The sequence below is a fragment of the Henckelia pumila genome, chromosome 4 (assembly GCF_033568475.1).
Source record: "Henckelia pumila isolate YLH828 chromosome 4, ASM3356847v2, whole genome shotgun sequence".
NCBI classification, from domain to species: domain Eukaryota; kingdom Viridiplantae; phylum Streptophyta; class Magnoliopsida; order Lamiales; family Gesneriaceae; genus Henckelia; species Henckelia pumila.
Genome location: NC_133123.1, coordinates 165910163 through 165927399, shown reverse-complemented (window position 1 = coordinate 165927399; position 17237 = coordinate 165910163). Strand labels below are relative to the sequence as shown.

At 36.6% G+C, this 17237-nt stretch overlaps 1 protein-coding gene across 1 annotated transcript; it reads right to left on the bottom strand.

Annotated features, from left to right (window-relative positions):
• Positions 1-3724: 3724 nt before the first annotated feature.
• LOC140862282 (uncharacterized) lies at positions 3725-6814 on the bottom strand. The gene is made up of 3 exons (XM_073265292.1): positions 4647-6814; positions 4452-4557; positions 3725-4357 (listed from the first exon to the last, which is right to left on the bottom strand). Exons 1-3 carry the CDS (start codon positions 6812-6814, stop codon positions 3725-3727), a joined length of 2907 nt encoding a protein of 968 aa, XP_073121393.1.
• Between the last annotated feature and the right edge of the window lie 10423 nt (positions 6815-17237).

Sequence of the window (17237 nt, the reverse complement as noted above, 5' to 3'; positions counted from 1 at the left end):
CTACATTTGATAAAGTCAAAAATTATTTTTTTTTCATATGTATAAGAGAATTGATTCGTCAACATAATCTACTACCTACTTTGTCACTATATTTTTCCATTCCTCATCTCGACATCTGTTAGTAGTAGAGTCCAGCAAATAGATCATATTTTTATCTTCATTGACGATAGTCAAGATCCAATGGTACCTGCAAAAAATAAAAAAAAATATAACATTGACTATCATGCAGTATGAATTTTTATATAATTAAAATCATACCCAGTGTTGTATGGGATGAGGCATATGCTATCTCTACACACTGCTTCCAACTGGTTAGCAATATGCTGTGATAAGTGGCTGCCATCTCTGTCAATTGGGCATGTAGGTATGTGGCCAGGATCCACAAATGAAATACTATCAGCCCGGTTTGCTTCCTTCAAATATTTATAGAGGTGACTGCAATAAAGATTACAAACACGATGAGAAATCTTTTCAAGAGTGACAAGTTCCAAATAAAATATTTAATATGCAAACATTGAAGGTTAGACACAAAATTACCCCATATAAACCAAAATATGTCTGGCACCTATCTCTCTCATCTCCATAAAGGATATGATATCTTGTCTCAGCAACCGTGATCCTTGAGGACGTCCAAACATAGCATCATCAAACTTCACGTAGATGCTGTCATATTCATCCATCAACCTAACAACATACGAGTATATATACTTGCATGCCATGGGTAATGTTTTTTCAACGTCCTTGAACTTCTCACGCTGACCAACAACATCCGAAATAGCAAATGGTTGATGTCTCTCCTTCTACAGAGCATCAAGCAACATTCTTATGTCATGAACAAAGCATGTGCTTAAAAGAAATCATAATGCACAAGCAAAGAATAAGATGGGAGTGAACAAAATCTTCAACACGAAATCATATTCCCGATTATTAATCAAAATGCATCTCTTCATCTCAAATAAACTTCAACAAATTATCTACACATGTAGAGTGCAAGTGTATTATTCGTGAGAATATTTCTTATAAAACCAATAAGTATACAAATCAAGACAAATGCAAACTATATTTCCTTGAATTTTGTAGATGGAGATCATACAGACACACACACATATATATTCTAAATGTTAGCAATAAAATCATCTCCTCTCCCAATTTTCATAATTAAAAATCAGTATACTTGGTCACAATACCTTTTTCTTTGGAAAAATTACCAACTCTTTAGGCCAACCAACAATGGCTCCAATTGCATCAGTAACGATTGTTGGTCCAGACTTAATTGGGATTGGAAGCATTGTTGTTTCATCTAACACAACATCAACAGACACCTTGAAGTTCTCTTCCCCAAGTGGAACATTGTGAATCATGACATTTGGGCCTCCCTCTGATATTACTGTGCCATACGCCACCACATTTTCACATTTTTTGATGGCAAGGTGGCATTTTTTACCCTTTAAGAACAATAAATTATTATATATACATATGTAAAATGTGATTAAAAAAATCAAATTTCCCATGAAACATATGAATATCGAACCTTCATGTCAGGAGGGCCGCATTCATAAAAATCTTCCAAATTCTTTGACAACTTTGGGTCCATATCCTTCGATTGTTTTTGCTTTGGACATTGAATTTCTGAGGACTTGTTTGATGCTACAATCTCAGAACTTCGATCATTGATGATTGGCAAAACACTAGCAAGTTGAGCCTTCAACTTCTCTAATTCAGCCTTCGAAAGTCTAGTCTCCTCCAATTGTTCATTGCTGTTTCCCGTCGTAGTTTTCTGGAATGATTCCCTCTTTTTTATTGGAGTCTTAAAAAAAACGTGAGGTTTTACAAATCCTCCCACACCTCGAACCCTTCCATGGTGTTCCTGACTTCCTAAAGCAGTGGTTAAAACATCATTCATTCCAGAAACCTTGAATTCTCCTTTTTTCTTTTTCTCCCATAAGTCATCCTACAAATGAGACATAAAAAATCAATCAAAAAAATTTAATATATCTAGGGAATATGGTGATTTATAAAACTAAACATTTACAATTTTTTCAGCAACTTCTGATGTGTCCGAACTCGTAATGATTCCAGATTTGTCTTCATGAGCTTTTCGCCAAAGAATCGATCTATCAACTACTTCGTCTTCAGCAATTATGTTTTTCTCCCTCTACAATCCCAAAATTTTCATCTTACGAACATTAATTACTTTCTGAAAATGAAAAATAAAATGATGCATAGCTTACCAGTTCAGCCTCCAATCCGATGTAACCCTTTCGAGACATTTTGTGGTGATATCTACAGTGCATTGTTCGTTCTTTTTGCTTTTCGTGAGTAGCCTAAATCATTTTGTTCATAAGTTTAAGTATGGAATTAATAATTTTTAAAAGAAACATGAAAATTGTCATCAAAGTACCTCCCATGATGGATCTAGTCTCGCATTCACAAATTCCTTCCAATCTGCTATTCGGAGTTGATACTGACTAGGCGGAGAAATCAATTTTTCAGGATTATCTCTGTTAGGCCAAACAAATCTACTGGTCAATTTGTTTTTGAAATCTCGCCATTTCTGAGCTGCTGAACTCATCACCGAAGACTGACTTTCTGGCGCTACCTCGAAGACATTCTGCAACAGAAAATGTTGGATTTTATTTCATATGATATATACCATTAGGTGAAACTGTACAATAAAATAAGAAATGTTCATCAAATAGGTAATTAAGGTTGAAACAATTTAAAGTTTTACTATTTTTCAGAATTGGTTAGCTGGATCTAATCATAAAAAAACATGCTACACTATCATTATTTTAGTAATAAAGAAGTTCCAGAAATAATCAATCATCACTGATCGAGTACAAAGTAGAAGCATACACATATCATGCCTGAGATTACAACAAGAATTGTGTAATGCATAACTTTCAAAATGTCAGAATGACAAAGTATAATGAATGGATGCAATTAATTTTCATATTTTCCTTAAGCTATCAGACTAAATTATTCTTAACAAAATCAGAAATAAAGGAGGAAAAAAGGCAACATAACAAAATAGTTATGGTCCAATTATAAAGGGCGAACAACTAAAGTCAGCTTATGGATAATCAAGCAAGATTGTAATGCCATTATTGAAATAAAATCTTGAACTCACCGAGATCTCTTCCCACACTTTTTGTTTGATGTTTTCTAGAACATCAGGCCACGATTTTATATTGATTGGCACCATAGATCTAGCAATGGATCCAATGTATGATTGTAGTGCCCTACCATTTGAATTGTATGCTGGCCGCCCCATATCATCATAATCTATCTTCGTTTTTTTTTCCCATTTTGCAGCTGTACTTACTTTAGCCATCAATGTAGGGCCTCGCTTCTTTTGAATATTTACATGATGTGCTTCTCCATCAGTAAGCCCAAGTTCCTCTTCATCTCCATGATTTTCATCAACATCTAATTCTTGAAGCTGCTCAACTGAAACTTTCTTTTTATGTTTTCTTTGACTCATTATATATGTTTAACACTGCATAAATGTTTTGAAAACAAACGTTAAATAATAATGATAACACAAATGTCATAAATAATAACAAGAATTCAAAAGACACAAATAATAACAATAAGAAAAAAAAAATAAATAATAACAATAATAATAATAATAATACTAATAAACGGGTCATAACATATGTTTTTACAACACATAAAGTTTCTTTGCTTATCCATAACAAAACATGGCATAAAGTACAAAACATCATTTTTTCTTGTTCGTTTCCCAGACACCCTCGTTTTCCGCTCTAAAGTATCTTTCGTGAATAGGTATATCATGAGTCTCAACATCATCAATTGGTCGAGACTCTGGAATACTATTCCAACCATCATCCTCCCCCTCATAGCACCTATTTGGCACTGGGAGCACAATTGACCATACTTTTTTTGATGGGTCATCAATATAAAAAACTTGATTGACTTGACTTGCAAGGGAAAATTCATCATTCTTGTGCCCTCTTTTGTTCATGTTGACCAAAGTGAAGCCATATTCATCGTTGTTTATTACTCCCTTATCATTTGCAACCCAAGCGCACTTGAAAAGAGGAACTTGAAATTGATGATAGTCTAATTCCCATATTTCTTCAATTACTCCATAAAAAGACACATCAGCAATCAAGGGATTTTTATCTTTGGCACTACAGACAAGCATGGTGCTGGCAACTAGAGAAACCCCACTGTTTTGGCAAACTCTATCATCATCCCGCGCCTTTGTTTGGTATAAGTTGCCATTTATCACGTAACTACTGTACTTAATGACTTGCGAGCGTGGTCCATGAGCTAGCCATGTCAATGTCGATGTCGTTCCACCATTGCAACTATCTATTTCAGCAGCCACCTAACATGTATTCAATTAGAAAAGAGTGATTAAAATACTAGATAAAACATGCTCACCGCAAATTCTTTAATAAATATTTTTTCATCTAACTAACCTTTGCGCGAAACCAGTCAATGAACCTCTTATTGTGAGCATCTTGTATCCATTTTTCATCTTTCTCTTTTTTCGGAAACATGGACTTCAAAAAGGTTTTATGTTCACTGTGGAAATATTATGTATAATATTTTTTAATAAACATATTTTGATAGTCACAAATGTGCAGAATTATATATTAATGAGTTGAACTTACATTATGTAGGGAGATACTTCTTCTGTATTTTCCAGAACAGTCAAATGTGCTTGTTGCATATCACTTTGCGGCACTACAATTGGTGTTTTGCATGCTAAAAATCCAGGAACATTGGATTTGGGGTCTCGGTTTGATTGAGGGACACCAACAGGATCAAGTCCGTTGAGGTATTCAGAACAAAACTCAATTGCTTCTTCCGCTGAATATCTCTTAACAATGCAACCTTCAGGATGTTTTCGACTGCCAACATAACTCTTAAACACCTTCATGCATCTTTCGAATGGATACATCCACCGAAAGTAGACAGGTCCACATAATCGGACTTCTCGAACAAGGTAGATTGTTAAGTGCACCATAATGTCGAAGAAAGATGGGGGAAAATACTGCTCCAATAAGCAAAGTGTAACAACCAAGTCAGATTGCAGCTTATCTAACTTGGCTACATCTATAACCTTGCAACAAATATCTTTGAATAAAAAACATAATCTTATGATGGCGTATCTAACATGTTTTGGCAACGCATCATGAATGAGTATTGGTAGGAGTTGCTGCATTAGAACATGGCAATCATGGGATTTCAAGCCAGTCAACTTCAGCTCAGACAAGCACACAAGATTCTTCGTGTTCGATGAGTAACCTTCTGGAACTTTTATATCCATTAATGATTGGCACACTTGTAACTTCTCTTTTTTTGTGAATGAGCATGCAGCAAGAGGAAGATATGTTCTTTTTTCTCCAAATTTAGGTGTCAATTCAGGCCTAACTCCCATTTGAAGCATGTCCATCCTAGCTGCCAGATTGTCCTTAGATTTTTCTTTAACATTCATCAAAGTATTAATGAGGGATTCAAAGACATTTTTCTCTATGTGCATCACATCGAGACAATGCCTAACATGAAGATGTTTCCAATAAGGAAGATTGAAAAAAATTGACTTTTTCTTCCAACATTTTTTAAAATCTGTTTCCCCTAAATATTTTTCTTCTTTGATGTCTTCCACATTATTCTCCTTTGATTTTTTTCTCTTTTTACCTTTCACACTGACCTTCTTTCCAAAATCACATCTTATGTCCGCAAGCTTGTCAAACAAGGCAACCCCAGATAATGGTGTGGATTTTTCTCCATGTTCTTCCATGACATTGAATTCCTTAGTTTGCCTTCGATAGGGATGAAACATTGGTAGGAAACGTCTATGACCAACAAATGACATTTTCTTCCCATTTTCCAAATGATTTGCACAAGTATCTTCTCCGCATACTGGACATGCATAATAACCATGTGTAGTGCATCCACTAAGGTTACCATAGGCAGGAAAATCATTAATGGTCCATAATAAGACTGCTTTAAGGGTGAAAAACTGTCTTCGATAAGCATCATAAACGCCATCAACTCCTTCCCACAATCGTTGCAAATCTTCAACTAGCACCTCGAGGTAAACATCTATATCATTTCCTGGTTGTTTAGGCCCTGAAATGAGCATAGTTAGCATGATGAATTTTCTCTTCATACACATGCTTGGAGGAAGATTATAGGTGGTCAACATGACTGGCCAGCAGCTATACCGACTACTAAGATTGCTATGAGGATTAATGCCATCAGCTGCAAGTGCTAGGCGAAGATTTCTTGGTTCACTTTCGAAGTCGGGCCACATATGATCCACCAACCTCCAAGATGGGGAATCAGATGGATGACGTAACTGACCAGCAACTCTTGTGGTTTCTGCATGCCAAGTTAAATTCTTTGATGTCTCTAAAGATTTGAACATGCGCTTAAATCTTGGTATGGGAGGGAAATATGACATCACCTTGGCAGGAATACCTTTCTTCTCAATGTTCTTCTTGTTTAGCTTCCAACGCGACGATCCACATTTAGGGCAACTTACACAGTCCTTATATTGTTTCCTATAAAGAATGCAATCATTGGAACAATCATGGATCTTTTCATGACTCAACGACAGACAACTCAACGTCTTTTTTGCATCATACGTTGAGGATGGTAGATTGTGATTATCTGGCAGCATATCCCCAAAATCCGTTAGTAGATCTGAAAATAAAGCATCACTCATCCCATGCCTTGCTTTGGTGTTGTATAGTTTTACAAGTGCACTCAACTTTGTGTAACGTGTACATCCATTGTACAAAGGTTTCTCTGCTTCCTCCAAAAATTTCATAAACGTTTATGGATTTTCTGTATAATTATCATATGCTGCCTCACACATATTAGCGGTTTCAAAGTCTTCATTATAATCACCAATTGGCTCCTGGTTGGTGCTTAAATTCATTCTATCATTTTCGGCAGACTCTCCATGCCAAATCCAAGTCATATAATTCTGACTAAAACCATGGAAATAAAGATGCTCTCGAATGGATGTAATCGGTCCTTTCTTCAGATTTTTACATTTGCAACAAGGACAATGAATTAAATTCGAGTCAATATGGGGATTTTGTAAACAACCGCTAATGAACTGTTCCACACCCTCCTCATATTTTTTCGACCTTCTATCAGAGTGAATCCAAGATTTATCCATAATTAAAAACTTACCTTCAACAAAGAATTAAATAAAGATAAGTTATAATAAAACATAATTAAAAATTTTAATTACATGACAATCATTTAGTGATTTTCACTTCAAACACTAGTTACTGCGACTCTCCAACCAATATAAATAGTGAAATTATATTCGATTAAAATACAATAAATAGATTAAATATTGCAACATTGATTTAAAAAATAAAAAATAGTGAAAGACACATTGTCCTTTAATTTGGATGGATTCAGTATCATAAAAAATGAAATTCCTGACGCAAACAATGAATCATCATATAATCAAAATATTGAAAGCACAGGGATAAAATATGCGATCAGGTTTAATTTCAAAGCACATTAAAACTCCACCAAAGCAGAACAAGTTCTAAAAATACCTGATTTTGTTGCAGCAGTGAAGTTTGCTGCTTATACAAGTTTCGTAGTCTTTTAAATTCTCTTTTGAGCCCTTAATGCTCCACTACAAAATCATCCAGAAAGTTAAAATCAGATTCCATAAAAACTTGTTAAATGTGTAGTGCAAGAATCCATGTTCAGATTTGTTAGATTCAGGTGCGAGCGAGAAGAGCTAGTATGCTACTTTTAAGTTCAGCAATATATATTGTATACCAGCTAAATTTATTTCAGCAAATTTGTAAAGATTTCTAGCAACTGAAATGGTTTTCTTGTTTCCTAGGAGCATCGCTGTGAAAAAACTGTCATAGGTGCGGCTTCATAGCCTCACCAAGTCATCATTTTTTTTTTTTCAAGCTAAAGTACCAACAAATTCAGTAAGTCACAGATACATAATAGATTTTATTTTCTGTTCAGTTTCTCATGCATGATTTAAAGATATATAGCTATATTACCTTCAATTCTTTTTCAGTGGCTATATCGTGAGATAGTAGAAGCTTTCTGATTATTTCAATAGGATCACCAGTATCTCAATTGAGAGAATTTTTCCCACCATAAAATAGTAATTGTATATTAAAAAACAACTAAATGTTAAATGATCCGTGAGAAACACGATATGCACCAGAAATTTTGTTGTCAACATGTGATTAACCACAGTTGCAAAATTTTGTGACTTTTTATTTTCAGTATGTTTTGAATAAAAGAATTAAGAAGTTATATATCAATATACCACTGTTTGTGTTTAGGAAGTAAATTTTTGCAACAGCTTGAACGCTGAACCCCGAAAAATCTTAATTAACATATGAACCCAAATAATGAATTTTAGAATTCCATTGATAAAATCCATGTGGTGAATAGAGATATTAAAAAAACATAGTAAGAACCCCGGAAGTTGCTTATTTGTGATAGCCAAAACAGCATGAACACGAACAATCAGTTTGAAGCAAAGTACTGATATGTATGTACAATGTTATATCAAACCACAATGGCTAGAAATCGATAAAACATGATTATTGAACCAAAAATTTTTTGGCTCCAGATTTTTAAATAGTTACAAAGCAAGCAAATTATGATATAGTTTTTTAAAAAATAAAAAAGATTCATGGATATAACTCCAGAATACCAAAGTTCCGTGTGATTCAAAAAATTTTTTTGATTCAAGTGGGTTTTTGCGGCAGTGAAGTTTTTACCTCGTGGTTCAAAATAATACCAAAGGTGCATTTTTACCTCATCCCTATTATTACCGTCGTCGATTGTTATATTTTACTTCGCAATTACTAATTGGCAAAGTAAAATGTGACGAAGTAAAAAGCACAAAATACCTGTTGTTGTTGCAGCAGTGAAGTTTCCTGCTTATACAAGTTTCGTAGTCTTTTAACTTCTCTCTTAAGAACTTAGCGCTCCACTGCATAAAATTTCAGAAAGTAAAAATCAGATTCCATCAAAGAAATTGTCGAATGTGTAGTGCAAGAATCCATGTTCAGATTTGTTAGATCCAGGTGCGAGCGAGTAGAGCTAGGATGCTACTTTCAAGTTCAGCTATATATATTGTATACCAGCTAAATTTATTTCAACAAATTTGCAAAGATTTCTAGCATGAAAATATCCAACTATAGAATTTATACTTTGTTTTTCTACTTATCATTTTTGTTAATTAACTAAAGTATTCTCATCCAAATACAGCACAATAAAAACATGTTAAATCGCAATGGATATCATTTTCCTCCAAAAACAAAAGGACAAGTGCTACTACAACATCAAGTATATATATCAAGTACTGTGGTGCGCACGATTCATTTATCAATGTCTCTTGTTAAGGATTTTAGAAGCTTCTGTATATATTATTACTCAAGCTTCTGTAGGAATGGAATGGTAGGGCAGGCAAAATGTAGGCAAGAATAAATTATATAATTAGTGAGTGGAGAAATATATATAGCTCAAATACGAGATGATTGATTTATGTATATCAGCTGAATAGCATAGGAATGGTGATTTCTTGCCCCGGAAACCAAACACTACTTCTTCTCCCTTATCATCTGTCACTACAAATACAAACACTCAAATTACACCTCGATTTGATCTTTCATCTCCCACTGTTTTTAACCTTTTCCCCTTTCCTTAGCTTCTGATCTATAACATAAGCAACAAAGCTTTGCTTCACTCTTTCTTTCTCTCTCTCTTTCTAGTTTGCCAGTAAATGGCAGTGGCTCAGTGTCAGTGCAAGAAAAAAAGGGCGAGAGTTTTCATTTGGAAGGTAAAAGCTTTTGCTCGATAACCCTCTAAAATAAATACACTCAATCTTGCCCCTTCCATGAACACACACACATAGTGGTGTCTCTTTCTCCCCTGCAAAACACAGCGTTCACTCTGCAAAAAACTCTCTCTCTCTTCTCAATATTCATCAGTGAGTTCCTTTCTTTAACTCATTTTGTTGTGTCTGTGCAGAGGCAGCAGAAGAAGGGAGATTTTTAATGCTTGTGTTTGCGTGTGTGTGTAAATTAAAGAACCGGAAGGAAACATAAAAACACTAAAAACCCATTTCCGAAGGATAAAGATAACCTGGGCAGGCTACTTTCTCATACCCATATCATATCCAAGACCCCAAAGATTTTGAAAACCCACCCCACCCCTTCATCCACTGATCACTACAGACTCTACCAACACTGTTTGGGATTTTCTGATAAAAAAGCTGAAACCTTTAGCATAAAACTCGGGAGGGAATTGCGTGAGATATAACACAAAAGATGGCTTGATGAACTAGAAGAATATTTAAAACTCGAATCAACAGAGAAACCCAATTGACGTTTAAAAAAAAGGAAACATTGGCATATCTTTGTAGTTTTCTGGATCGAAAGACAAGTAAAACGCAAAGAAAAAAGGAAAACCCAAATTTATGTTCAAAAAAGGGCATTGTATTCATGTAAAAAAAGAAAAAAGAAAACATCTTCCAAAACATGTAAACCCTAAATTGAAACCAAAACAGAGAGATTCGGACCTTTTGCTTTCGAAATGTGGCGTTGGCGTCGGTTCCCGGCGGTGGTTGATGGTGGGCAGCTGAAGAAGAGAAAGGGATCGAGCAGGGTTTCTTTTCCCGCAATGAAGAAGAAAGGGGATCGATCGTGTTTTGTGATGTATATTTTACCAAGTGTTGAAAAAGTTAGAAAGAAAAGTCATTGGAGTTAATATTTTTAATCCGGTTCATCCTTTTACTGCATCAATTATAATTAAAAATTTTAATTTATTACTTTTTACTTCATCAATTATAGTATGCAGAAGTAAAAGACTATCCAAAATTATTAGTGAAGCCCGGGTTTTTTAAGTACCGAAGTAGAAGGTGCGTTTTTACTTCGTTCGTGTTATTAGCGAAGTTGATTGTCACATTTTACTTCGGAATTATTAATTGGAGAAGTAAATAATGGCGAAGTAAAAAGCGAAAATTCTACTAGTGGTACCAACAAATAAAAGGAAAATTGATAATCAAAACCCGGCAAACCTTTGGCATGCTAGGCTAGGTCATATTTCTTCAAGGAGGATGAACAAGCTAGTGGGAGAGGGCATGTTTAATATGTCTGATATTAACTATCTACCTACTTGTGTGTCCTTCCTCAAAGGAAAAATGACTAAATCTCCTTTCAAAGGAAAACCTGAGCGTAGTCAAAATCTATTGGATTTGATCCATACAGATGTTTGCGGACCATTTAGTATTGGTACAAAATTTGGTCACACCTACTTCATTACCTTTACTGATGATTATTCTAGGTATGGGTACTTATATTTGATGAAATATAAGTCTGAGTCATTTGAAAAGTTCAAAGAATTCAAGGCTGAAGTAGAAAACAAACTAGGTAAGAGTATTAAAGCACTTCGATCAGATCGAGGTGGAGAATACTTAAGTACCGAGTTCTTGGATTATCTAAAAGATAATGGGATTCTCTCTCAGTGGACTCCTCCTATGACACCTCAGTTGAATGGTGTTTCGGAGCGTCTCAATCGTACCTTGTTGGACATGGTTCGATCTATGATGAGCTTTACTGAGCTCCCACCTTCGTTTTGGGGCTATGCTCTTGAAACGGCGGTATTGTTGTTGAACAACGTCCACACTAAAGCAGTGGACAAAACACCATACGAGTTATGGAATGGCAAAGCTCCTAAGTATTTGTACTTGAGGATTTGGGGATGTCCTGCTTATGTGAAGCAGACAGTGGGAGATAAGTTGGATAGTCGATCAACCTTATGTTATTTTGTAGGGTATCCGAAGAATTCAATCGGATATTATTTCTATCATCCTACTGAAACAAAATTGTTTGTTTCAAGGAATGCCACCTTCTTGGAGAAGGAGTTCTTATTGGATAAGAAAGGCAAGATGATGGAACTCAAAGAAATTCGAGAAGAACCCGAGATACAAAATAACGATCCTATACCTCAAGAATCATCACAATACACGCCTATTACTAGAAGATCCGAGAGGACTTCTAGGCCTCCTATTAGATATGGTCTTCTTCTTGAAGGGGATCAAAGTGAACCCGACATTGGATGTGATCCGAGAAACTTCAAGGAAGAAATTTCTGATGCTGATTCGAACTTATGGCTTGAAGCTATGCAGTTGGAAATAGACTCGATGCATACAAACCAAGTTTGGTCTTTAGTAGATCCTCCCGATGGAATTGTTCCAATAGGTACTGACCTACAAGGCATGATTGGTTGCAAAAGGTTACACTCAAAGACAAGGTGTTAACTATGATGAAACTTTTTCACCAGTTGCAATGTTCAAGTCCATAAAAATCTTTATTGCCATTGCTGCATGGTATGACTATGAGATATGGCAAATGGATGTGAAGACTGCATTCCTTAATGGAAACATTAAGGAAGAGATCTATATGATGCAGCCCGAGGGATTCACATCCATGGGAAGCAAGCATAAGGTATGTAAGCTTTAGAGATCGATCTATGGTCTCAAACAGGCATCAAGAAGTTGGAACCAGAAATTTGATGAAACAATAAAGGATTTTGGTTTCATCAAGAACCCGAAGGAACCATGCGTGTACAAAAAAGTAGTTAAGGATGCGATAACATTCTTAGTACTTTATGTAGATGACATCCTACTCATTGGAAATGATGTAGGGATGTTGCAGTCAACAAAGATATGGTTGTCAGGTAGATTCTCGATGAAGGATTTGGGTGAGGCGTCCTATATTCTAGGGATACAGATCTATAGAGATAGATCTAAGAGAATGATAGGACTTACTCAAGATACCTACATCGACACTATATTGAAAATGTTTTCAATGGATGAGTCCAAGAGAGGATATCTACCTATGTGTCATGGAGTCTATCTATCCAAGTCTATGTGTCCCAAGACTGACGAAGAGATAGAGAAAATGACACACATACCATATGCGTCAGCCATAGGAAGTATCATGTATGGGATGATATCTACCAGACCGAATGTGGCATTTGCTCTGAGTATCACGAGCAGATATCAAGACAATCCCGGTCAAATGCATTGGAAAGCCGTGAAGGATATTCTTAAGTACTTGAGAAGAACTAAGAATGTATTCATGGTTTATGGAGGAAGAGATCTGAAATTGGAAGGCTATACCGACTCTAGCTTCCAAAGTGACGTGGATGACTCGAAGTCAACCTCTGGATTTGTGTTCATGCTCAATGGCGGTGCTGTCTCTTGGAAGAGTTTCAAGCAGGACACCACAGCGGATTCCACCACTGAGGCAGAATACATTGCGGCATCAGCTGCTGCTAAAGAGGCCGTTTGGATGAGGAATTTTGTCCAAGAGTTGGGCATTATTCCTCAAGCTGTTGGTCCAGTCCCGGTGTACTGTGACAACACGGGTGTCGTTGCTCAGGCAAAGGAACCAAGGTCTCATCAAACATCCAAACACGTACTGAGGAAATACCACATCATCCGGGAGATCGTGGAAAGAGGAGACATCATTGTCGAGAGAGTGGCCTCTACAGACAATATCGCTGATCCACTTACTAAGTCCTTGCCAGGACCATTATTTGACAAACATCACGAAGCAATGGGATTACGTAGTATGACTAGTTGGCTTTAGGGCAAGTGGGAGATTGAAAGAGTTGATGCCCCGCTAGCCAACTTATGGCTAAGGGTTTTGAGAGTCTCTTTTTGTAAACAATCTTTGTTTAATATAATATACGTTCTTTAAATGGCATTCACTTTATCTTATTATTATATAATGATATACTGTTGTTATTTTGATAAAGACCTTGAATATACTAAAGTAAGATGAGATAGTGAATATAGAGAGATTACTGTCATGAAACACATCTTATGTTCACTGTATATTCTAAACAGTTTCTAGTCAATTGAGCCGTCTACAAATAAGGATAAGGATCGCTCGAGATTGAGACTAGCATTTGCGATGCCGAGTACCACGTTTCATTGGTATGGAACATAGAGATGTTCGAAACATGCAAATGGATATTCATATGATGAATGATCGAACTACCCTATTCGGACTTTCCAAGTGGTTATCACTTATCGAGTGGATATAGTACGCGGTTTTGGTTGTACACCATTAGTCCTTATTACTTGAAATATCATTGAGACTCTATATTATAGTACTGTGCTTTGACTCGTTTACCGACTCTATTAGGATCATCAGGTGTCGGGATTGGGTACAGTTACGACACATATAGGAGTCGATGCTTTGTTGTCAAGGATTCACCGCACACTTGCGAGTGTGGATATCCTATGCAATCTGAGGAGATATTAGTGTGACGAATCTCTGGCCAGAGTACATGATGTTTTTTAGGTTACTTGGTTTCCTAGTAGCACATGCGATGTCACTATTTGATCTTCAAGATGCATTGCATAGTTATAGAATCTCGAACGACTCTCGATTTACCAATGGTTGTTGATTCGATCGGGATATATGGATGAAGGGACCGTACTGTACGCTAACCAAAATCTATTGTTTCTTGCAGGCACTATCAGTGATACCTAGGGAATCATGGGGCGATGTTGCTAGGCGCTCTTACCATGATTCGTTGGGTAAGTCGAAAATTGTTGTTCCAAGTCACAAGGATTTGTGAGCCCACGTCTAGCCGTATCCCTGAACCATTGAGGGTCACACAAGTAATGGATTTTTAATCCCCGTTGAGATAATTAAATTTAGTGAATAAAGAAGTGGGACTTCTTATTTAAAAGTAGAGGGAGTAAGATTTCCTAAAATGACATATTGATGGACATTTTTGGAAACCACTGAATTCGGATTCAGAAAATTTGTCTTGACTTTAAAAGATGCAGAAATGGTTTCTGTGTACATTTGTGAAATTGGTTTATCAATCTGAGCCACGATGAATTTTATATTAATTTCTGAACATGCGGGCTTTGCTTGTCAGGCTTGAACTTATGACTAATGGGACCTAAGCTATTAGCAGCCCACATTATAAATAAGTTATTGCAGTGCAGAAATTACACAATCATAGGAATAATTTTCGAAAACCTAGAGCCTCCTCTCTTAGGGTTTTCGGCCGCCCCTCTCCCCTACTGTGTTCGAAAATTCAGTCTGCAAATTTCTGAATTTGCAGTCTGATTTAACAGATCAAATCTGTTATTTCTCTTCGTAGAAACTTCTGATAGACTTTATAGTGCAGTCTATTAGAGGGATTAAAATTCTGTTCGTGGACCTGATTGAAGAAACGTTCGTTCATCAGTTCCTGGGATATACAACAAGAGCAGTTTAATCTGTTGGTGTCCATAATCTCGCTTCGAGATTTTAAGGTAAAATTTACATTGCTTAAATTTTATGTTATCAATTTTAATCGTAGGAATTTGATACCCATATGGAATCATTCCATATAAAATTTTAAAACTTCCGCTATGCCGGGTATCACTTTCTTTTTCGATTCGAAGAACGACCGTGTTCCAACAGGATAACGATAAAGGAAACAGTTACCTACAATCACATCATCAGGCGCCGCTTGTGCTTTCTCCTCAGTCAATGCAAACACCCTAGCCTGCTGCCTTGGAGGTTGATTCACTGACTGACCTCATCCTCTTCCTGTTCAACCCTGTGCTGCTGGTTGTGGTTAAAATGAATGCACAGAAGATCCTGATTCAGCCACTGGTCTCGATGATCCAGTACCATGTGCACCTCCAGAACCACGCTGTGGGCAGACTCGTGCAAAATGACCTGTCTGATTTCAAATGTGACAAGTACCAAGAACTCCTCGGCATTGTTCACTAGTATGATGTCCTCCACACTAGGTACAGTATACTTTAGACCTCTGTCCAACTCTCGACTGTTTGGATCTACTTGAACTCGAAGAGCTACCAACTGGATGCTTAAACTGTTTGCTTTTGCCCTTAAAGAAATTTTTCTTACCACTACTACTACCTCCAGCATCAAATCGAGGTGGTGGTGGAATCTTTGGCTGCTCTTGCGGTTGTCTCATTGGCTGTGGCACAAACTGTGCTCCTCGTTGCCTCGGTATTCCTGCTTCAGCCCCCTTTGCACGATTCAAAGCATCGGCAAAGTTATTCGTTCGTCCCGAATTGACAAGAGTGAACACATCGGGATTTAAGCCATTGATGAATTGATCGACTTGAGCTTCATCACTCACAGCAATATGTGGAGCAAACTTCAACAAGCTAGTGAACTTTCCAACATATTCTTCGATATTTAACTGTCCCTATTGCAAACTTGCAAACTCTGCCCCTTTGTCCTTTCGATAAGAAATATGAAAGAACCATTGATAGAAAGAAGTTCGAAATACTAACCAGGTAAAAACAGTACCTTGCTGTTCAAACGCTCGCTTCGACGCTATCCACCAACTCTTTGCAAGGCCATGTAATTGATGCATCACCAATCTCACACGAAGATCATCATTATAGTCAAGGAATTCAAATAACTGTTCAATATCCTCCAACCAATTCTCACAGTCAACAGAATTTTTAGTTCCTTTCAAAGTTGGTGGTTTAAATGACTGGAATCGTTTCAGAAGTTTCTCCATCGGATTAGCATCACCAAAAACATCAGCAGAAGTACTACTCTATCCATGTTCAGGTGCTGTCACTGGTATCTGTTCAGCATTAGTCTGCTCTGGCTGATTCATTGCCAAAGTCTGTCTAGTAGTCAGTGCTGGTCGGGGAGGCATATCTGATAATCAAACAGATTAGTGTACAATTCATTATCACATCATAACACAATTCTGTTTCAGTCCCTCCTCTAATAAGCACACAATGCCTTCTCAAGAGATTGAGTTCTGATTTAATTGCAGTGTCCACTGATATTAGATAACAGATAACATGCAAATCTTAAAGATGTAAATCAATTCAGATAATAAACATGCTTCAAGAATAAATCAGAATAGAAGACTGGATCTACCCCGCTCATCTATTCTCTGTCCGAGAAACTTAAAGCTCTGATCCCACCTGTTGTGAGGATCTCGGGTTGCTAATCTCATCTTAGGGCAAATAACGATTAATAAACAATTAATCGAGTCAAGTAAAAACATAATCAAACCAAGAGCTAAAAAAAAATATTTAAAAAAATAGGCCCTGCGCTCGATCGGACCAACTCATGCGATCGAGCGCACACAAAATATGAAATTCTCTGTTTTTCAATCTCAAGATGCCCTCGATCGCACGAACTTACGCACTCGAGCGAGCTCCA